The sequence below is a fragment of the Sitophilus oryzae genome, unplaced genomic scaffold (genome assembly GCF_002938485.1).
Source record: "Sitophilus oryzae breed Bouriz unplaced genomic scaffold, Soryzae_2.0 scaffold_1440_pilon_pilon, whole genome shotgun sequence".
Taxonomy (NCBI): Eukaryota; Metazoa; Arthropoda; class Insecta; order Coleoptera; family Curculionidae; genus Sitophilus; species Sitophilus oryzae.
In genome coordinates this window covers 2,472,818-2,497,758 of record NW_022146105.1, presented here as the reverse complement: position 1 = coordinate 2,497,758, position 24,941 = coordinate 2,472,818, and the positions used below count along the sequence as shown (strand labels likewise).

General features: G+C 30.8%; 1 protein-coding gene across 1 annotated transcript in view; it reads right to left on the bottom strand.

The window, feature by feature from the left end:
* Nucleotides 1–23,705, bottom strand: part of LOC115876767 (platelet-derived growth factor receptor alpha-like) — a 270,072-nt gene extending 246,367 nt beyond the window's left edge. Inside the window, exons 1-2 of the mRNA XM_030892685.1 lie at nt 23,458–23,705; nt 6,044–6,096 (exon numbers count right to left, since the gene is read on the bottom strand). Coding sequence (XP_030748545.1) covers nt 6,044–6,092 — 49 coding nt within the window. The 5' untranslated portion in view covers nt 6,093–6,096; nt 23,458–23,705. The remainder of the gene's footprint in view (nt 1–6,043; nt 6,097–23,457) is intronic.
* Nucleotides 23,706–24,941: the final 1,236 nt, after the last annotated feature.

The window sequence follows — 24,941 nt, the reverse complement described above, 5'->3', positions numbered from 1 at the left end:
CAGAAACTGTAGTAAAATATAACGAAAGGTAATGCACTCTTTCATTGTTAAGAACTTTAAAAATTGCATGAGCCATAAAATAAAATTTTATATCATTTTATGAACACGTTACACCAGAACACGTACTATTGATTTTCGAGCTAGAGAAAATCTATTGCACTTTCTGTTTCAAAAATTTCTTTTCCAGAGCCAATTTTACATCGCACTATTCGAAATTTATGTCTTTTATCTTTAAGATACCCGAAACTACAAATATTCATGAATTCTAAAACTGGATTTGGTAAAAATGGATCGGTAAAATGAAAAATATATCCACGACTGTTCGATACAGTCTTTTGCGGTGACTTTCGAAGCTAGTGTGCGCCTGTGATGCTCTGATAAGGTCTGTTAGATGTTTATTGACCCTAGGGTAAGATTGGGTGGGTAAAAATTCCAACATTATCTTAAAAGGCAAAAAACAGGACGTATTTCTCAATAAAAATGTGATCACCAGGAGGTAAGAAAAAACTTTAGCAAATATTTAATTTAACTCCTCCTCTCAGTTTTATACATCTACAGAATAAATTTATCCCAAATTAGATTAAAGTAATATACATATTGAGAAGGAAAGGAAGACATGTTTACTTTGCTGGTTCTCTTCTCCATTATTACTTTCTACAGTGGAATTTTTTCTAATAGACTTAATAGGATTACGTATTCATTTGTAAACACAAGACCAAAGAAAAAAGATTAACTATGGAAAGAAAGTAGTAAGGGAGACTTTAATTGAGCCCTGTGCTTTGATTTCCAACCGTAGAGAAAACAAATACCGCCACATCATAAGCGTAACATGAACAAAAAACAACCATAATTGTTTTTTTGCCTTGTGAAATTTTCTCCGGGAATCTATACACGCCACTGGAATTCCTATAGTAATTTAAAAACAATTTAACCTTAACCTAATCAATTTACTAAAAAAACAGATCACGAACAACTTTTTGGCTTGCTATCAATATTTTATGAAATAGCAAAGCTTTTGATTAAATTATTTAAGCATTAGACTATATAATAATACCTGAACATGTCTTTAAACCCTACATTGTGAAGCCAACATCATTCAATATGTAACATATACTTAATAAGTCTAGGTTTTAATATTAACTGAATATTTATTAACCGGCACAACTAGTTTTGCTGTTGTGGAAAATCTGGGTCTATCCTGTAGCCGCTTTGTGCTATTTAAAAATGATTTAAAACCAGTGCCAGTGGTAAAATCATTACAAAAGGCCTTGCATTTGTTGATTGTTACACGAATTTTTTCCACTCTATATTTGTATACTGTTTTCCAATCAAAATTCAATCAACAACAATGAGCCATATTTTCAACGTTAATTAACGACATGGATGAAGAACAAAAGACACGGCTATATGCGCGCGAATCACTTGACAAATATTAGGAATATTTTTTAAATCTGCCCGTTGTAAACATCAAAATAATAGCGAGTTTTATATATGCACAGTTGTAGAAAACAGAAATTGTAATAATGGCACTATTAATTTTACTCACTTATATGTTTACAAAAATAAAATAATAAACTAAAGGGAAAAATAGAATAAAATAGATATTGTATTTTTAAAATTATGATAAATCTGGACGTTTTATTTGAACCAAGCATTAACTTTTGTCAGTAAGAAAAATCGTAAAAGATATTTTTTGGGAATTGACATCTTTATAATAAATCCCTGGTCCTTACAGAATATGCCAGGTTTGATCTTAAATCCCACAGAGTCAAGTAACAAGAAAGAAATCCGATGTTAGAATTGAAGGTAGGCCAGGCATATAAAAATATACAATATGCCCCAACAAAAAATGTAATCTTAGTGAGTATAATTCTAGGACACTAGATATAAAATATTTCTACATAATTATTGGTTTGTTCTATGTCAGAGCCCTCTAGTTAATTATTAAAATGCTTGTTAGGTACTAATTAAGGTGAAATTTGACGTAATTTAATTAAAAACATCTCGAATCACAAAGAAGGACAACATAAAAGGTTATAAAAATAAACATTACAGCATAAAAGGTTGTTGTAAATAAAGAAAGGTTAGACCTTAAATCAAAAACAAGGAGATATTTTTTAAGCCGTTATAAATGTTCTTGAATATATTTTTTTCTCGTGTCCTTAAATACTACAATTTCAAAATATATTTTATTTATTATATTTGTTGAATCAGTATAGGACCAGAAAAATGAGAACTCTAAGTAACACAAAGGTCTAATGGACGATGTATGTTTGGCACCACAAAGAGAGGGACCACTAGAGTATAGAGTGGATTAGACAGAAACACCCTGTAAGAGATAAATGTCCACAAATGGCAACAGGCAAATCCATTTTCAATTCATGTGTGTTCTAAATATCAACAAAAACGATTTCATTGAGGAAATTACTTAGACTGACTTAGGTTAAATAAAACTATATTAAAACTGGTACTAATAGACTGACAAAAGATGGTTAAAATTACGTAATCATACCCAAGAGACTTAAAAAAGCACCAAGGTCACAACCTAGAGCTTTCATCAAGGAAGTATTTGCTGCAGAATCTTTTTATTTATATCAAAAAACTATTTTTTTCTGAGCAACCAGGATGATTTTAAAAAGGATTCTTTTTTTTGCTTTGTCTAATCTAATTTTGTTTTATAATAATAAGACCTCCGAAATTTAGTTATTACCCAAGTAACACGACGTGAATTTTTAAAACGGGCTTCTCACTGATGTAAATAAAAGAAGAAAATATTGATATGGGTTGTTTTTCGACGTCATTAAAAACCGTATCTAAAATGAAAACGTGACACACATAAAAATTTAAATATAAACCTCATTTCCAACCCTCATACGGCGGTGTTTTTATTATTTTGCCACCTAGAGACCAGGTATTGGACTTGGGAATAAAAATATCGACATTGTCTCAATGGGAATGACGATAGAATTTTTGTATTTAGTACAGCGGCGGGTTAAAGAATGCCGTTTAGTTTCTAACCAAGATTGTAGTGCTAAGAAAAAGTCTCAAGATTTTCTCTTACCGCTGGCTAGATAAAAGCAAGAACGCTAAATTAGATTTTTATTTTAGATAAACGAAAAAATCCCATCTTACAATTGACAAAAGCTTTATTAACTTCTGAAAATAACCAATTACAAAACCGTTTTAGTTTTTATCTTTTATTTTCTGGACGTTCCTTTGCCCTCGATCTTTTTTGTCTCAATTCCAAATGAATTAGTTTTTTTTTTAAATTTTCGTATAATATATTCCAAAAAATATTTTATGCTTATTCTTTCTATAAATTAAATTATATTAAATTAGTAATTCTTCAAAGAAATAAGTATCACACACATCAATATTATAATAAAAAAATGTACATTTTAAGCTCTTATGGTGTTAAAAGAATATAGAAGAATTAAAAATTATTTTTTGCGTATTTCTTCTATAAATTAAATTATATCAAATGAGTAACTTTTCGAAAAAATGAGCATCACATACATCGATATTATGATAAAAAAAATAAACTTTAAACTATTATGGTGTTAAATGGATATAAAAGGATTAAACGTTCGAAATTGAAAATGTAAAGCCAATCAAACCCTAAACGATATAGATCACTAAAACGAGGCAGAACATAAATTTAGAAATATCTATCAGTGACATAATGTCCATCTAACTGCAATAGGCAAAGCATCGAAAACAAATAAAGCCACTTGTCAATTTCAGTAACCCCATCTATAGTTCGTCGTCATTCTCTGTCTATATGTATCGACTTTTTCGATTCTAAGTAGATCGGTCGGCAAAATTGAAGCCAGTAAATCAGGAGCTGGATGTAACACTCTCAACAATGATATGCGTTCGGATTCTCTGTAATTATTGTCCATATTCATGACGTTATGTAAATTTGCCAAAGCTGACTAAACCAAGCGTTAATATTCAATATTTGTCATATATGCCTTCAACATTGAGAGATTTCTCGTCTTCGTAGTATTAAACACTTTAAATTGATAAAATGTCAATAGATCTTTCATTTTTATTAAGTCTTTTGGAAGTGAAACTAGGCGCGCAGGGAGTAAAAATTCAAGGCCGTGACACGACAAGCGATACAACAAGCAAGATTTGATATTTCGATAGATTGGACTAAGGCCAACTTGACCGTGTACGACACGTGTCACTGTGACAGTTTTGACGTGAGAAACGTCATAATTTAGTGCGTAGGTCATGTGAGCGACGGTGCATACGGTTCAAGCCTGCAAAGTTGGATACAAAAAAGCTTACATCTTCATCAGTGCACACACAATTTTTTTTGGAATTTAATGGCAAATATCCGGAATTTTAACAGACTTTATACCATAAACAGATTTAAATCAGAAATGTTCAGCGGGGTGGCTGAAGAAATTAATTAAGAATTTTAATGGCGGACAGCACTAAATGCTGTCAACTGTCGCCAACTTAATAAAATTTCAAGGAAGGCCATAAAGTGAGTCAGGCTGTAAGCTGCAGTTGTTTGCTGTTATCTCGAAGATGGACTTGGCTATTAAAAATCCAGGTGAATTGAGAAAAATACACCTTTACTATGTTGTATTGCCAGCACGAAACCAAGGCCACCTTTAGAATTTTAATTTGGTTTAATATTCTTTCGTGCGATTGCCTTGCTTTAATTATACCGTTTCAAATGAAAATTGGACTAAAAGCGAAAAAGAGAGTATTAATACTGTAATAACATTTAAGAAGATAGTTTTAATGTTGTATTATTTGGAGTAAAGGTCATGAAATTACAAATTTTCTAATCTACTAATTATTAGATGCATTAGTGAGACAATTTAAACGTCTTCGTTAAACTCTTAATGATTTAAAAATGTTTTACATGACTTTATTAAAACGAAACCTTCAAAATGTTGAAGTTTATATAAATCAACAATTACAATTTTCATATCGTTCTCTATTTTTCTATAAAATTCTTATTATTTTTACGTTATGCCGACATTAACACTACATGTATTATACATTTATATAAAATATTAATAAATCTGATATACTAGTGTTATTTTTTATTTAAAAATAAAAATATGGATGAAATAAAACAAATATTATTAAAGTGTATTTCATAAATAAACATTTTCGAGGTATAACAAACACTACAAAAAAGCAATATTGTTTGCACTTAAACTAATATTGTAAAATAAATCTACCATATTTCGCAGTAATTTTTGTTGAAATTCAGCAACAAAAATAAAAAAAGAGCTCGAAAAGTAGATAATTGATATTGAGCTAACAAAATACGAATGGGAAATATCTTACTTGATATTTCAATAACTATATTAAATAAATATGAAGCACTTTCCGTAGGCCTCCATGAAAATGCTTTTATGCAAATTTACACTAATAATCCATTAAATAAATTATAAAATATGAGATTTTCTAAATGAATTACAGGGCATTGTTCAAAATGCAGTTCGAATATAATTCCATATTTCATAAACGAAAAGAAGATTTGAAATTACTTTACATTACATAAATTATTGTTTCGTTTAATATAAATTTATATAATCAAATCGAATGATTTAAATAATAAATTAATTTATACATTAAAAATATAATTATATTTTTATGTGTGTTATAAGTATAAAAATTGGTCATTAAAGAAATGTTTGTCTTACTTTATTAAAGACAATAAGTATCTCATTATTTTTGGCTCACTGTTTATATTAAGAAAGAAAATACAAAGCTGAAATTACCTAAAAAGCTTCGACAATATATTCCACTGAGTCAGTTCTTTCAAAACACATTAAAATTATTGTCGCTTACCATTTTATTCTCCAGATAAATCTTGTTTAATATTTAAAGAAAAAAGACAGACACTTTGGAGGCTTTCCAAACGCTTGATATTACTGATTATTTCTTTTGTGTTATATTTGAATCAAATTTAATATTCTTGGAGGTACAGTAAACCAGTCATAAAGATATAGAATAATTGAATAAAATGAATAATTATTAATAATATTGTAATTACAAAATACCTTACCTTTAAGCCGATTGGTGAAGAGCCATAGGAGAATAATGCGGAAATTCATTATCCTGAAAAAAAACAAATCTTCAAACAATGTAATAACAGAATTTTTTATTGAAAGCACATTTTCATGTACGTATGTATATTCATACTCAAATTTTCTGATCAAATTGAGCATGTAAATAAATGGAAAAAAATCTTCTGCTATTTTTTCTCTGAAATTACTAAAAAATGGAGCAAAACATGTGAAAACTAGAAAGTCATTAAAAGTCAACAAATTATAGTGGATAAGGCAAAGTCAATCTTTTTTAAACAAAAAAAAAACAGAAATTTCATTAAAACTTCTAATAAAGTATAACAAAAAAGTGCTTAATATTCAACAAGTTCCGAAAGATATTCGATAGAAGAGCTAGTCTAATTAAAAAATAGTAATTTTTAATTTAAAACCTAATTTGATTTGCAAAAATATTTTCCCCCGAGTTTCGCGATATTCAAAAGTTTCTATACTATAAAAAGTATTTTTTTTTTATAAAATGTTATTTATTTAACTTTTGAACTTATTTAGCATTATAAATAATGTATAACTTTCCAGCCTTCAGTACTAAGGGTTAAAAATTATGATTAAAACTTTCTTTATACAAACCTCAGCAAAGAAACAAAAAACAGAAGAAAGAAACATCAAAATATAGTAGAATCTATTACAAAAAAAATATCAGTATCTAAAAATATTATTGGTTCTTTATGGATTTAATGTGTTTTAATTAAAACGAAAAACCCGGAAATTATTAGTTATGAGGTAACTCGAATAATACCTGCTATAATTGAAATTTTGCGTTTTTATTACACATAAACATCGGTATTGTCTACGAATTGAACGGGCGAGCAGACAAAGAAAATTCGATTTCCAAATTTTCTCATAAAAATGACAATTGAATGGGACAAAAGCGTAGAAGGAAAAAGCATATAAAAACTTATATTTCCCCTTTACGTGATATAAATATTGTATTTTGCTTGATACCATTAGAAGAAGAAGTTCGTTGCTAAAATTTCCTTGATTAACAAGTTTGTTCGGAAACAAGAAAACTTTTTGCACTTTAAGCAGATCAGTCTTTTTATTGTACATATAAATCGCAGTGTATAGTCTTCAAAAACCAGTAAATTTCTCTTGACAACTTCGAATAAATGGAAAAGTTACGAATATTATCTTATTTATAATTAGTTTTATTCCCAAACAGAAACAAAACTTCCCAAATTCCTTATCTATATCGACAAAACTTTTAACAGTTCACAAATATTAAACAAACTTTTGTTGGAAACGTCTCTCGGTATTCTCTTTTTTAATTGAAAATTTAATAGTATTCTCTTAATTCTCGAAATAACTTTCCGAAACGCAGTTTTTGGCAGCAATAAAAAAAAGACATTTATCTAGTAAAAGACTCCTTTCGCCCTCAAAGGCATGGCCTATATTTGAGACCTTTGACCAAAAGAATTTTTCCTAGAGCGTCTTGTTCTAAGACAAAGAAATGACTACTGCTTCAAAGAAATGAAAGTCACAAGTAAATCGTGATAAAAATATATTAAAGTTTTTTTAAAGGATGAAAAAAGCGTGCTAGCTTCAAGTTGGTAACTACCATTTTGCGGTTTACGCCTTTTTATAAATTCCCTTTGATATATAAGAAGAATCTTGTAAAAATAGCTGGCAATCATGGAACTACTTTAGATGATTGCCCTTTTCTTACAATGAATAAAAATCATACGAACTTTTGTCGATGTCATCGTTTCACACTGAATTTTACTTCCGTATAATAAAAAATATAAGAGTTTTTTAACATTATGCATGTCTATATTTTTAGAACGAAAATCGTATCTATCTGAATCCTAAAAAGTGTGACTAAAACATGTATTTCTTGTCTGCCTAAAGGTGCAAGTTGCTCTATTTATTCCTTCAGGAAACATAGTCATAAATCTTTAGCAACAAAGAGGTCGTTTTTTTTTCGCTCCTTTAAAAAAAGAGCCCATATATTTTATTTTCATTTAAATCAACAAACAAATAAGTCTTTTGTTATGTTTTAACTTGTTTTAGGATTCTTTACGTCTTTAATCAAAGGTACTTTTATTTGCGATTTGTTGCTTCGAGAATAAAGAAAATAAAACTGCAAAACTTTTTATACTTTTTTCCATTAACTAAATGGTCTTGTAATTGGGGAAATGTTACGACAAAATTAAATAGAGGTATTGTAGTTAAACCAGGAACTTTCATTGGATTTTTAACGAAAAATATTCTGCAATTAAAATAATTAATAAAGAATGGATATACAGGGTAGTCCATTAGTACGAGTCCAATATCATCGTCGTTGTCGAAGAGGCGAAAAAACAAGTTTTATACGTATGTTGCATGGTTTACAAAGGGGCATATACTAAAAATATTTGTTTGTATATACAGGGTATGCCAAGAAAATTATGATGAAGTTTTAAGTTTTTTTTAATTGCACTCCCCATTTTTCTGTTTAGATTTGAATTCACCATAAAATTCTGCTAGAGTACGCTATTTTTATTTACTTATCACTATGCAGTGTTGCCATTCTATTTCTTATTTACTGAAATTTTGGTTAAAAACAGTATATACGAAAAATGCATATAAACCGGAGTAAATTTAATTTTATTAATAATTATCTATATTTTCCTAAATACCAAGGATAACAGAATAAACCCGCGAAGGAAAATTTACATTACCTTATACAGGGTAATTTTTATAGTGTCGCCAATATCGAAATTTTTAAAATGCCATATCTCCATGTTTTCAAATGCAACACCCTGTATATTATTTTCATTGTAGATGCAGAATTAAAAAGTGAACATTTTTTGTATTTAAAGTGTTCATAAATTTTTAACCGTTTCGTAAATATTGGTGGTATATTATTACATATGGCTCTTTGATTTTTTTTTATCATAGCCACCCAACATTGTATTTAACATGATCTTTATCTGGTATTTTATCGTTGAAATCCCCATATATAATATAATACAGCGAATATCTGCAAAACAGCTATAAATTTAGGAATTCTGTTATCCTTGGTGTTTAGAAAAATGTAGTTAAGTATTAATAAAGTTATGTTCACTCCAGTTTTTAACCACTTTACGGAAAATGATTTTAACAGAAATGGCAATACCGCATAGTGCTTCAAATAGAAATAGTATACTATAACAGAATTTTTTGCTGAATTCAATTATCTACAGAAAAAGGGCTGGTGCAATCTAAAAAAACTTGAAACCTTATCGTAACTTTGTTTTGTGACACCCTGTATACAACATAATATTTTTAGTGTATGCCCTTTTATAAACTAACATCTGTAAAAAACTTTTTTCATTCATAACAATAATTCTGCCACATCATAGAAAAAAAATGTTCTTATACAATTCTCGTATTTTCTTCTTTTCCTATGTTTATAATGTCGTACAAAACCGCTTAGATAGAGGAATTTCCAAGCCACCATATGGTGCAGTAGACCGTGATATACTAAGAAAAGCAGAAATACCTTCAAATATAAAACCAAATTAGGTTAGAAAGTTATAGTTTTTGATGATTCAGATCTAAAGCACCGGTGCCATTCAGTTTTGAAACTTCAGCAAACTCCAGTCGAAGTTTGAACAATAACACAATACCCTGCCCTGCGTCATTCATTTTTCACCCATAGGCCTGTATAATCAAAGAATAATTATAAATTAAACTTCGGTTTAATAACAGTGATTAAAAAAGGGGAGGTCGACTTTGAAGGTTAAAAAAGCAGAATGAATGAAAAGACGAGGGAGGTTATAGTAAAATATTCGTTCATCAGGTAAAAACCTTTGGTTTTTGGGCTCCCCTTTTGGGAATTCTAAATAATACGTGTTGAAAAGGAATCCCCGATCCTTTGCTTCTCCCTAAACTTATAACGGGATTTTGCTTCTCCCCTTGAAGATGACATAAATATAAAGCATGTCTTAGCTACGCTACGAAACATATATTTAATAACGTACACGAGAAAAAATGTCTCTTTTGAATCACAAATTCGGGCCGCATTATTATTCCTGTCAAAAGTGATTACGTATGCAAAAAATACGATGTGCTGGAGAAAAAATTAATTAATAATATCCAAATACATCAAGGGACAGGGTGAGTCAACTATAGAGTAGTCGCTGTCCCATTTGATTTGGGAATTAGGAAAAAATGTAAAATATAGTTTAAAACATACAAAATTTAGTCTAATCTATTGATAATTAATAGATATTATAGTAACAAATTAACAGAAGTAATTTTTAACAGATTTCCCAACTGGTAAAGGAGTACGACAGGGAGACGCAATATCCCCAAAACTGTTTACAGTAACACTAGAAGAAATCTTCAGTCAACTGGACTGATATGATATCAACCGAGGATTAAGAATAGATGGAAAATGTCTTAACCACCTAAGATTCGCCGATGACATAGTCCTAATTGCCAATAGTCCTGAAGAACACAAATTAACGAACTAAATACAGCCAGCAATAAAGTAAGTCTCAAAATGAATTTAGCAAAAACTAAAGTAATGTCCAACGAACTAGTGGACAGACATTCTAATAAATAACACAACAATGGAAATAGTAGAAGAATACAGATTGTTAACTGGACAGTTACTTATAGGGGAACAGAATGGCAACACTGCCTATTGAGAACGCATGCACTTATAGGGTTTTCTGCCGACTCGTCCCGTCGCGTCGCGAGCGGGTCGAGATTGCCATATTTCAACCATAACGCTCTTGCCGCGCGTAATAAGCAAATTAACAACCTGTATATTTGGGACAACTAATACAAAGCTCGGTATCTCTACTACCAGAAATCGACAGAAGAATTAAAAAAAAGTTACCATGGAGTACTTATGGAAGAAACTCCACTTTTAGAAAATGCCATTTTATCTAAAAAGAAAATATTCGACCAATGTGTACTACCAGTCATGACTTATGCACGGGAAACCTGGACACTTAAAAGGGACATTATAAGGAATCTGCAGGTCGCACAACGCTCAGTGGTACGAAATTATGCTGGGAATAACCAAAAAAGACCGTAAAAGAATAGTGTGGATACGACAAAAGACCCAGGTAATCGATGTCATCCAGAAAATCAAATCCCTGAAGAGGCAATGGGTAGGACACCTGGCAAAAAGGACGGACAACAGATGGACCACAAAAATTACAGCATGGTACCCACGATGAATTAAGAGACCTAGAAGAAGACCAAACCTGAGATGGGACTATGATATTGGGAAATTAGCAGGGATAACTTGGGCCCGCATAGCCAACAATAGATGTGCTCAACTACAAAGAGAGTTTCTAAATATGTGAGGGAGGGATATATAACTGGAAATGGTTGAATAAGCTGAAAATGATAATGATGATGAATAAATTAACTGCTTTCTATAAAATTTCAGGACTTTTGTATATTTAAATTAATATTTCTGAATTTATTTCTTTATTATTGTCTGTTTAGTATCTAGGATGCTTTTTAACATTCCGTATTTTTAATACTCTTCACAAAGAAAAGTAATTTTGGCAGTTCTTTATTCCGAAAGGAAGTGACTAAGAACTGCGAGAAGATAAATAAGATTTCGAAAAGACTATTCTTTCCTATATTTCTATTAATGGTAATTCGCAATACAAGCACCGGCACAAAAGAGAAGGCTTATATTTCCTAGACCATTTATTTCTTGCGATGGAATCTGGAAATTTGAATGAAATCCTCATAAGAAAAACTCAGTGATGGAAAATTTGTATTTCTTTTTGCATTGCAATGTCTCATATATCTCGATGTTGAAATTAAAAGTAATCATTTTAGACTTAATAATGATTAAAAATGTTTTTTGTTGGTTAGAAAGATTTGCTTAATATCCAGGAAAAACTGGATAAACAGATTTCTCAGTGGCTTTAAAAGATATTTTCCCAGATTTATTTACACAAAATTAATTAATAAATTTGGGAAATAATAAAAAATAGTTTTTCGAGGATCCGAAATCATTAGAAGCATCCCCGGTTTCTTTTTCTAACACGTAATTCATAAAAATTTTAATGAATAACGTTTAAAACCGAGAGAAAATTGCTACACGCGATCAGCGTGCCGCGTAGTTACTCTCACGTAAAACAGTTGGAACATGAAAATATCTGGGGAAATAAAAAGTGTCATGCGAATCAAAATACACCAGTAAAAAAGAACGGATATGCATAAATTACGCCGTTATTTTACGTATAACTACTGTAAAGTTAAAAAAAAATCTCTCAATTTAAGTGGAATGCAGCTTATTCAACCATTTTTAATTATTGGTGTAGCTTCCCCCACATATAATAATCTCGATCCAATTGGGCCCATTGTTGTCTATTTAGTCCAAGTCATCCCTGCTAATTTCCTAATATCATGGTCCCATCTTAGGTTTGGTCTTCTTCTAGGTCTCTTAATTCTTCGAGGGTACCCTGCTGTAATTTTGTGGTCCATCTGTTGTCCGTCCTTCCTGCGATGTGACCATTGACACTGGAAATATTTGATTCTGTGGATGACATCGATTACCTGGGTCTTTTGTCGCATCCCCTTTTAGGGTCTTTATTGGTTATTCCTAGCATATTTCGTTCCGTTGAGCGTTGTGTGACATATATTTCCTTATGATGTCGGTTTTAAATGTCCAGGTTTTACATGCATAGATCACGACTAGTAGTATACATTGATCAAATGCTTTCTTCTTTAGATAAAGTGGCATTGTAAATTTAAATATGATTGCGTTTCTTAGCTATATAATCCATGCTAACTTACTTCTTCTGTTGATTTCTGATAGTAAAAATCTTGAGTTGTGTATTAGTTGTTCCAAATATTCTTCTGCAATTTTCAGTGTTGTGTTGTTTATTACAATGTATTTTCTGTCTACCAGTTTTTAGAATTTTAGAATTTAGAATGAGTGGGAGGGGGGTTAATCACTTCGACCTTACAGATCCATTGTGTCCCCCTTTCTTGAATCATAACTCATCATACAGTCCCAGGGCTTTGACAAAAGCCAGTATCTGGGACGGTTTTATAGAGGGTAGTTCTCCATCTCCAATATCAGTCGTACCAAAATTCATGGCACGAATGGTTGTCGTCTCGGCGCACTCAGTGATGAGGTGTACTGGTGTTTCACCATCTTCCCCACAGAATCTGCATTCGCCGTTTCTTCTTAGTTTCAATCTACTGAGGTGTTCATTGAGGAGACAGTGTCCTGTTAAAAACCCCGTGACAATCCGAAGATTGTTCTTACTCAGACCCAGGAAGATCTGTGATTTTTCTTGATCATAAGCCCTCAGAAACTTCTTCGAGTGTCTTAGACCATTGCAAGATTTCCATTCCAGGTTGCGGATGGAATCTTCCAAGTTCTTGAGTTCCGCCTTGAGTTGGTTACCACTTGGAAAGCAGAACGGTTCTGGTCCAGTTAGTGGAGTGTTCGCTCCTTTCCTAGCTAGATTATTTGCTTTTCATTGCCTTCTATCCCTTGGTGAGCAGGCACCCAGTGTAGGAGGACTTTGTTTTCTTTGCCTAATTTATTCAGCTTCTCTATGCATTCTTTGACCAATTTCAAATCGATTGATACTGAGTTGATCGCCTTTAACGCTGCTTGACTATCAGATAAGATGGCTATTTCTTGTTTCCGATAGTTCCTATCTAAGATAAGTTGTACGCATCTCTCGATAGCGTAGATTTCTGCCTGTAGGATACTAGGGTAAGTGCCCATTGGTTCGGAGTAATTAGCTCTCGGCGCAAACACTCCGATCCCTGTTCCCGTATTGGTTTTGGAAGCATCAGTATACCAAGTTATGGTATGGTCTTTTAACTGCTGGGCAAGCGTTTCGCTCTTCCAATCCTTCTTATTGCTCAATACTACATTGACATGTTTGTCAAAGTTGTACGTTCTTGGCATATCGTCCACTGGGAGTTGCAGGAGTGGTATTTCCTTTTTGAGGGTGTTCCAAGCCCCTGATCTGACAATTCTCCCAGTACTAATTCCGTTAGTGACCATTCTAATCATTATCGCATTGGCATATCTACCAATGACAATGTGCAGTGGTGTTAGATCTAGAATGACCTCCTAGTGTCTACCAGTTAGTTGTACATTACTTTTACTAAATTCATTGGAATGCATATATTTTTGACTATACATATATTTTCTCATCGAAAAAAGTAATATTCAGCAATAACTACATAACTGAATGGAAAAATTCTTGGAAGTTTTCGTTTAAAATGAATTTTAATTTTAATTAATACACTAATAAAATCTTGAAAATAACTCTCGGCATGGATCCAGTATTCACCGCTACGGAAACTTCCAAGAAAGTTAAGCAGTGTTTCATTATAGTTTCATTAATCCTATGAACGTTGGAAACAATCTTGGGCTGTTCATACAATCGTATTTGTTCAACCAAGGTAGTCTGTGGATTTAGAAGTGTAGTGTGCAAGGTAGAGGACGGAACGGCATCCACCACGTAATTCAAACATGACGCTTTAAGTGTGTACGTTATCGGTTGCTGACTAAGCTTGTAAACTTTTGCCTCGCGCTATGAACACAATACGGCAATTAAACTTGCTCAGCCTGGAAATCATATACGTGCACCGAAAAACAAGACCCCATCTAAATATTATCTGTTTAGTTTAAATCTTGAAATAAACTTTTTATGGTTGTATATTCCGACTCCAGAAACATTTTTTTGTGAAAAAAATACTGAAAATTTCGTATTCTTCGATTTTTTTTTCGGAAAATGCTTAAATTTTCTAAAACAAATGCTTATATTTATAGGAAGGGAAAAACAGCAAAAATGAAACCTCGCATGCGCGAGTCGGACTCGCGCTCCGAGGGTTCCGTACTAATTTGTTACATATTATAAATAGACTTTATAATATTATAAATGAAGACTACAGTATGTCCCCAGATTGTCTTTACAGATGGAAAAACCTTTTTATTATTTACATTTTAAGAAAAATACATTCTTAATAAAATATTTGCTCGTTCTATAATGGTTAATCCCGTTTATGCTTTTCCAAATTTCCATACCGTTTTAGAGAAATTAAAAAAAAATTAAAATACGGTTGAATTTTTTCCTATGGTTCCTATGGTTTCCTATGCTTTTCCTATGGTAATATAATTTCGATTTCATTCTTTGATAGATGATTATTATTAACTTTGATTAACGTCATATCTTTTGCGCTGGAAAAAGTATTACATTTTCCGATAACTATTATCACTCTTTCCATAGCATTGAACTAAATAAATTTTGTGCTTCTTTTATTTCAAAACAGCAAAGAATATGACGTTAATTAAATTCTATGAATAACAATCTATCAAAGAACGAAAACGAAAATATATTACCTTAGAAACGCCATTTTGATTTTTAGCTATAAGAGACCTAGAGGAAGACCAAACCTGAAATGGGACCATGATATTATGAAAATAGCAGGGTTGTGACCTTGGACCACATAGCTAATAATAGAAAATAATGGGCCCAAGTACAAAGGGAGTATCTAAATATATGAGAGAGGCTACACCATAATTGAAAATGGTTGAATAAGTAGTGAATGATGATGATGACCAAGCATCTCTGCGTGGACAATTTCTGACCATATGTAGCCAACAATATCTATGTTGCCGTTCCTCATCGTATGTTACAACTCAGCAACTCATTGATTTGTTTTCGTGTTGAGTTACCTGTCAAATAAGTGACTCTAAATATCAATCCTTTCAACATCCTTACTTTTCAGCATTACTCAAGATCAAGGTATTTTTTCAGATTACAGGAATTGTGTCCTGCACTGCTCAAACTAAATCTATTATATTAACATATATTCAGGTTTGGGGATTACTTGCCTGTTCACGATATTGCATCATTATACTTAATAGTTCCCATTAGTTTCGTAGTTATAATTAATCGATTTATGTTATAGGGTCTATAAATAATAGAGTCTCTCATGTAACATTTAGTCGCTTGTCGTATAATGCAGAGACAATCCTCGTGCACAACTAAATGCGGTATAAAAATTAAAACAAGCAGTTCTAAATCATTTTGGATTAAAACAAGCAGATTTTATGATCTTGGACTGTTTCTTAAAACGAATAAACATCCAGATGTAAGATAAATCTCTTCTGATCATTATTTGAATAAAATTTTATATCCTCCTCGTTCACATAAACATTTTATGACTTATTCAGCGAAGAAACTCGTAGTTAGATATTTGTAACGGCTTCTAAATTAATTTTTACGTCCTTTATATCCTTAAAAATATAAATAAATTAAATAAAACAAAGAATAATCCATTAAAAATGTTTCTGTTTTTCTTGTCCTTTAAACAATCAAAAGGATATGTTCCGTAATACTTTTTCCTTCAATTTTTAACACTCTATGACAAGTTAAACTGAAATATAAAGTTTCCTCGTTCCTTTTTCGTTATAGCCTTAGAAGTTTACCGTAATGTGACTTTCTCAAAACAAGTAAACTTAGCTGTTATTCTTTGTATTGTACACGCGTGTTAGATAAAGATAATACGACAAACAACACCTTCAAATGGACGTTCTATTAAATGAACTGTTCTACAAAGTAACGTCATTACTTTAAAAAATACATACAAAGGGATATAATACGGTTGAAATGTTTCTAGAATCGCAGCTACACAAAGCAACGTGGAAGATAATGAACATGCTTTTATTTCTTTTCGACGTTTAATGCATTAAATAACAGTTATGATTTTGTTTATTTTTCGTTTTATCGAAAAATACGGCGTCACAGTAGCCTTTTAAATCACAATCGAAGATAATGACAATAGTGACTTCATCAGCTATGTATTTTTTTCCTTTATCTATAATATCAATATATATTCCTATTTAAATCAAACGTGAACAAGCAATTAGAAGGGTTATAGCTAATTAAGAAGAAATTAATTTGCAAAAAAAACCGGAAAAATTTCGTACTTAATCGAAAGATTTCCCTTGTATTTTGCAAACACAAATTTAATAAACGCACAGTTGGATTGTTTGTCCTCAGTGAAAAATGCTCTTTTTTGCAGTTTGAGGTCCGCTCGTGCTCTATTTTAGTCGGTTTCCAAGCCCGAAGAAATGCTGATTCGATAACAATTTTCTATTATTCTTCAATCGCAAAATGAAAACTACCAAAGCTTTCTTACAGTACCTTCATTTTATTTCTCTTTTATTGTAATTCCTCGGGCTATTCGCTTTTACACAGGGCACAGAATAAATTTTAATTTTGACTAATATTGAATTATATATGCAATATAGTTATATATATGTATATAGTTTGTCTACCGAAAGAGTATGTGACGTTAGTGACACTTAATGTCATTTTAGCTCAAAAGTAGAATGGGTTAGAATAAAATGCCTTAGTCTATATACATAAATAGAGCTTTATATTGATTTTTATACATCTATCTTCTCTTTATGCTGCTTTTCTACCTCTTCTAATATATCTTTATCATCATTTTCAGCTTATTCAACCATTTCCAATTATGGTGTAGTCTCCCTCACATATTTAGATACTCTCTTGTAGTTGGACCTATTGTTGTCTATATTGTTGGCTTTACGGGCCCAAGTTATCCCTGCTAATTTTTTAATGTCATTGTCCCATCTCGGGTTTGGTCTTCTTCTAGGTCTCTTGATTCCTCTCCATGCTGTAATTTTTGTTGTCCATCTGTTGTTCGTCGTTCCTGCCAGGTGTCCTGCCCACTGCCACTGGAAAGATTTGATTCTGTGGATGATATATATTACCTGGGTCTTTTTTTGTATCCACTCTATCCTTTTGCGGTCTTCCTTTCTTGCTCTTTCTTGAATAAAGACTTCTAATATAAAGGTTGTATTATACTATAAAATCTTACTATATTTTGTTCTTTTAATGAATACTCTAACTCCAAAAATAAAAAATATCAAGCCTGTTAAAAGTGAGGCAAATTACGACACTATACAAACTCTGAACAACCCCTCGTATATAAAACTTATTAATGCTCCCCTGTAAGCCTTGAGACCAAAATGAATATGAAAGTGTACGTTTAAAATTGAACACTGCAAGTACGTGAGTGCGCTTTAATAAAAAGATTTATATAAAAGGCGATAAAAAAATATAAAAATATTTTTTTAGCTGAAAGTGTCGAGAGAATATTCGCATCGAATTTGCATCTCGCCGTCGCTTCATCTTATTCACATATAGATAGATAAACACTAGAATGCAAACTACATTAGGATGTTTTCGTTCTGAACGGTTTCATAACTCGGTCCTTTATAGGTTTACTTCGTATTACTGGACAAAATTCTTGTTCTAATGGTATTTGTTGACCCAGTTACGTGTAAATATGCCCTGGTATTCTTTCAACGAAGAAATTAAATCAAATCGAAGAAAAATCCGATATTTGATACAAGTTTTCTATCAATTTTAAAATATCGTCGAACGCAGAGAAATCTCAAAGCTTGAATTTTCTCTCTACTACCATATTTGTTTTTGGAGAGTCAGTTTCAAGTTATTACGATGAAAGAATATAGATACAAACATTAGAATTGACTTAATAAGCACACATTACATGAGCACTAGTTAAGCATTAGTTTTCCTAGTGAAAACATTAGTTTATTTTTAATTCTTCGCTTGTTTTTAAACATTTAGACAGATATACGGAGTGAGTCTTAAATAAATGCAAATATTTTTGGGGATAGTATATTTCGAACCCAGAAAACATGATTATGAGATTTTAAAAAGTTTAAAAAATTTTGAAAATTTGAAATTTTAAAAAAAAAATTTTAGTTTCGCTAGCTACGGTAATTTTGGAGTTACGATTTTTTAAAATTTTTAACCCCCTCCCATACCCCCTTACCAACCCGCCACCCCCCACCAAAAACTAATGGCCAGATTCTCGGGTGCCAGAGTATTTTTGTGCCTTTTGTACCAAATTTGGTTATAATCGGTTTAGCGGTTTTTGAGTTATCGTGTTACAGACAGACGGACAGACAGACAGACACCATGAAAATATTTTGCATTTGGGTCATTTATGATGGGTCATTTATGATGATTTATCATATATATTTTTATGGGTTATTTTGGACTTATTTGCGGTAAAGAGAAAATCGTTTTTTTTTATCGAGATCTACCAACCCTGAAAATATTTGCAAAAAATTGCTTTTTCAAATTTCCTAAAAGAAACTACACAAATGCTAGTTATGTTCACTTATGTGAGATTTTTACATAAAGCCAAGTCTAAACAAAATTACTTAAATTAACATATTGTCTACCTAAATTTAATAACTATGCCAGGATCTTTTGACTAAAGATATTTGTAGAACTTTTGTATTTTTATTTATTGCTAAAAGATGTTCGAAATTATGAAAAGGTTTTCCCAAGTTTTGTGGGTAACTGGGAAAAAATATTTTCTTTTATTTGCAAGTATTTTTCTTCGAGGTTCCTGGGCATTTTGTTCTTTTTACTTATTATCTATCATATATTTTTCTGGTAACGTTTGATTAATCGATCTTGCAGATAGTAAAAGTATCCTCATTTATAAAGAGTCTTTTCTGAGAAAAAAACACAAACATAATGTTAGAATGTTTTTCTGGATTTCGAAAATAAATCTAAAATACTTTAAGAAAACCCAAATATTTTATTCAAAAATATAAAGTAATAAGAAGTACGAAGTAGGTACTGTTATTATTGTACTCTGCATTGTATAGTAGAGATACAGATATATGTATGTAAATAAAAAAAATCTATCTAACAAACTTGTAAGTAATGTACAGGGTATCCTATTTGAAAACAAAATCAATCTAGTCGACAGAAATAACTATGACGTTTTACAAAAGTCTTTGCAATGTAATTATATTGAATTAATATTACAAAATTTAAAACTAAATAGATCATTGTCGCTTTAAGTAAAATCTGCGAAAAGCATTTATAAATTCAAATTGAAATTCTACAAATTGTCATTGTCTTAGAACTTGTAAGGACTTCGTAGAATAGAATATTATATAACTTGACATTCGTTCATCTTTTATATCGTAAAAAAAAGGAATAAAACAGTCACTTGGCAAAATAGCCATGAAGTTTGTCGTGAAAAGAATTTCTTGGCGTTTATTGAAATTTCAGACAATAATTGTAGTCTGTCTCTTGACATTGTACTGCTGCTTTAAAAGACGAGATGAAACAATTTCGTTGTCCTTCTTCTTTTTTATCAAGGGCGCCTCTTTTTGTGCCGGGGCCCATTATTGGGGGGATTATATTACCCCAAAATCCAAAAGCAGCGACGATTTCAAAAATAAATGAACTTCTTTTGGCGAATTTTCATTTAAGCGATCGTGGCGGTTTCGCTCATTTAGACAAAGCCATGTCTTTTCAATTCAAATGAAAATTTTTGTTGCCAGATTTAAAACCATCGCTTAATCTTTGCGGTTTTTTCTTTCAAAATTCATATAGCGTCCCTTAAGAAAAAATAGTTCGTGATTATAATGAAAATATCAATAACTAATGAACACAGATGCGTATCTGTTATAGAAATTGTCATAAAAACGGAACAGCGAAAGATATGTTAAATTTTTTCGTGTGTTCTACACGTTTCGTGGGATGTATTAAATTAAAATATATCATAGCTGGAAAAAGGGTCACCACAGCGAGGGACTCCTTGACCCTGTTTAATTTAAATTCACGAATCGTAGCTAAAACCGCACATCGAAAGTTTTCGGGAAATTTACTCCATTTTTATATAAAACGATTCAAACTTTTTTTGTACCACAGACTTTGTTTCGCATAAAACAAGCTGGATTAAATTGACTTTGCCATGTTTTAAATTAATATTTACATAATTCCGCTATTTTTTATGAAAAAAACTTTGTTAAATGTATTCAGATATATCAAAGAAATTAAATAATATCTTTATCTACAGAACTAACGTCCGTTTCCTCTCTATATAATATTTAGTTTTAACTGAGACATCCAAAACTGACAGGTAAAACGTGACTTTGCATAAAACAAGTTAATTTATATTTATTTTGCTATGTTTTCAATTATTTATAATATAATTCTAATATTTTTTATGAGTGATACTTCATACATTTAAATATATGAAATAAAACTGTATACACGCAAAACAGTTTTTTTACAACATAATCAATTATATTAAAGACCAAGTATATACATATTATTAATAAAGTAATTTAAGTTTGATATTTTTCATTAAAATTAATCATAACTTTCAATGGGCAATACTTCTTTTTAATTAGTCTAAACTTTTAGAAAACATAGATTAAAATTCTTAGGAAAATAATAATGTAAGGCTGCTTTTGACATTTACTTAAATAATAAAAAAATATTAATTCAAGTATTCAAATCGAAGAAACTCAATAACCAAAAATGTATTAAGGTAAAAAATTATGAAATTATGTCATATTTTATCGAAAGTTTTCAAATAAAAGATTTTAGAATATCAGACAGAAAAGTCAAGAAGAATTTTGCATCTGTGCATCTGCAGCAGAATAAAGCGTTTCTGTGTGACCATAATAAATCTCAAACACTTTTTCATAATAAAGATTGATCTCAGAAAGACAAACGGCTCTTTTATGTATTATTATTAATCTCCTGAATTTTCTTCTTGCTTAAAATTCCATAGAAACTATTTTTCTATTAATCTAGCTCTCCGTATACTATCATCAATTAAATAATGATAAGTCGTTTAACAAGGATTAAAGAAAATAATTAATTTAAGAAAGTGAGTATGCAGGAAGCTGCTCGAGATTAATAATGTCAAAAACTATCAAACTAAAATTAATTAAGTAACCATGATCTTTATCGATTGACTGTAGATAAATCAAATTTAGGTATCTCTGTTAATTTAAGATTTTCTCGCCGTTATCTAGAATTTACTCAGAGTTTTATTGATTTCATTAACGCTCGCTTTGCTTTATATAAAAGAAAAGATCTTAATACTTGAGACTTAAAATTGATATCTAACCTTTCTTTCCAAGAATTTAAGAGAAGTTCAAAATTAATTAGAAAATGTTATACAAGTTATATAAGTGTTTTATAAGTCCACAAACATCCCCTATTTCATAACCCTTCCCCTGTATTCTTATATAATCAAAATTTCTCACGTTAATGAAAATAAACTTAAAAACTTTTACTGCGTCATTACTCTTTGTCGTGGTAAAACTTGGAGTCCTATAACTTTTCATTCTATATATTTTAAAATATGCGAAAAAATTAGTAAGTTTTTTTTTAATAAGAAAATACAGTTATTAAAAATAAACGCTCAATCAAATGTATTAAATAAAACCGTAATATAAAGTCCGGCCTATACGTAACGTTTTCCCTGTCAGTCTTACCTGTTCAGTTAAAACGTATCAAGTGTTTGTATCTTGTGTGTAGAACCGAATTAAACTTGAAGATCGTCTAGAGAACTGACGAAATAAGTCAGTTTTACAACAAAACTGTCGTTTTGCCTGCGCTGAAAAAATATAAGTAAACTTAAAAAAATAATAAGGAATATTATAGCATCTTTATTAAGCGAATTTTAAAAATCTAATGTTTTTGCATAGTCTCACAAAATTATGTATTTTACAACATTATTTAGAGATATTTAATGATTATTACCAAACGATATTATTTTCACAACTAGTTTTGGGTGTTTAGAAATTAAATTTTTTACCATATGTAAGTACAATAATTGTTTAGTGAAATACCAAGTTATTTCTTTTTAACTTCACTAAACAAAACGCTGTAATTGATAAAACCGCAGGAAAAAAATGCTAGTGTATACGCTAATAAATTTGAATCCTTCTTACCTGACAGGTATAACGTTATGTGTAGACGGCGCTTTAGACTATTTTTGACATTTTTTATGTATATTTCTTAAATAACAACCAATTAATGCATATTTTTCAGTTTAGTGAACCCAAACTTTAAATGCACAACAGAATTACCTATATACATATTAAAATTTAACCCCTAATACAACAAATACAAATTTCAAATCAGTGCTATAATAAAAAATCGAAATTAATACCATAATACACCAAGTTAAATAAAAATAAATATACTTTAAATTAGATATTTTCTTTAAAATTAGGTAAAAAAATTATGCACTATTTCTTTAATAAACACAAGTTATATTAGAATATAACAAATATATTTTTACTACAAAAAAAATATCGGAGAGAGCAAATATATATTTCAAATTTATGCCACTAATAGAATGAATAAAATAAATTACATACAGCAATCAGGAAATTTAATTGAGCGCAAACTTTATATTTCTTCAATGAAGCGTTTATTTAAACACTAAATCTAAAATATTAAATAAAAAAAATCGTAAATAAATAAAACAAAAAAGTTTATATTTCCAATTTAACCAACAATAAAATTTAAAAGTAAAAACCTACTTATTCAGTTTGGCGGCTTTTTTGACACACTAGCCGATGCACAAGAGCGCCGAAAACCAGAAACTGTCACAACTCGGAAAAAAAACGCTTCGAAAAAACTTTTCAAAGACGGCCAATAGTCCCGAAAGTCATAGGTTCGATCTCTGAGAGGCGCAAATTTGATGGGAATAACCGTATTGTGCGGCGGACGAAATCAAAATATCGGATCTGCAGCGGGAACGATTCGAATTTTGTCGAAGTGGAGGGCTCTGGAGGAACGCGCCAGCCTGATACCTGACCAGCTCGGAGTTGTTCAAACACTAACTTCGCGCCGAAACGGCCGTTCACGGAGAGAGTTGCAGCACCAGATCCGTAAGCAGGGAATAGAGCAACTCCGTGGCTCTAGCAGGAGGTGAGTTATTGGACTGAAGACCGTCGTATTAGTATTTAATCAGAAAAAGGAACGATAGACGATAATCTCTCCTCTTATTAAAAAAAATCTCCAATAAAACAGGAGCTGCTACGTAATACCAGGGTCCCTATTTCAATAAATTTATCCATACTGGTGATTAACCACAGATAGAGTAGTAAAAAAGTGTTTTAATATTTTCAAAAAGATTTATAACAATTGGAAACACCATTAATTTATCAAAAAAAAACATAATACTTGAGCTTTTTAATGGAATAAGTAAGCAGGGAATCTAACTGTCGGAAACCAGAAATAGCCATCAATTTAGGGAATGCAATCCCGCACCAAAATCTCAATCCCGCAAATCCTCGGGATTAAAGCAGTCAATCCCGCGGATCCGCAAAAGTGCGGGACCGTAAACGATAGTCGATATACGGGACCGTAAACGATATATACATTTGGTCCTAAATGGTACAAAAGCAAATTGGTAGCTGTACAGAAATTTGGACCGATGTATACAGGGTGTTCAAAAAATATATTTAATATTAAATAAACTTAAATTTTATTATAATTTATCTGCTTATTTTATAAATAAAAATATTATTCTGATGTTAAAGTTTTTTTTTAACTTGTGTTAGTTATCGGCTTTTAGATACACTCTATATCAATAATTTTTTGGCAGAATATGCAGAATGTACAAAGCTTTTTGTACCATTAAGGACCATACGTATGACTAAAAATGCAAATTTTTAAAAAAAAACGTCGTATTTTCCTTAAAAAAATAAAAAACCTATCAAATTGTTTTTTCTAATTTCAATACAGATTAGTCGTACTTGGTAAAAATTTCGATTTTTAAAAAATTCTAAATTTGCCGTAAAAAAGATTCTTGACCAAATTTTCACACTCTTATAAAACACCCTGTATACGAGAATTTGCTAAATATATTTTCGAAAACCATATAGCATCTTAATCACAATAGATGCATCTAAAACCTGGTCCAAACCGCATCCCAAAATCTTTTTTAGTTCAAGAGATACCTATTCAACTTTAAATTTACAATAAAATTTTGCTTGTCCCGATAATTACATATGTCCGG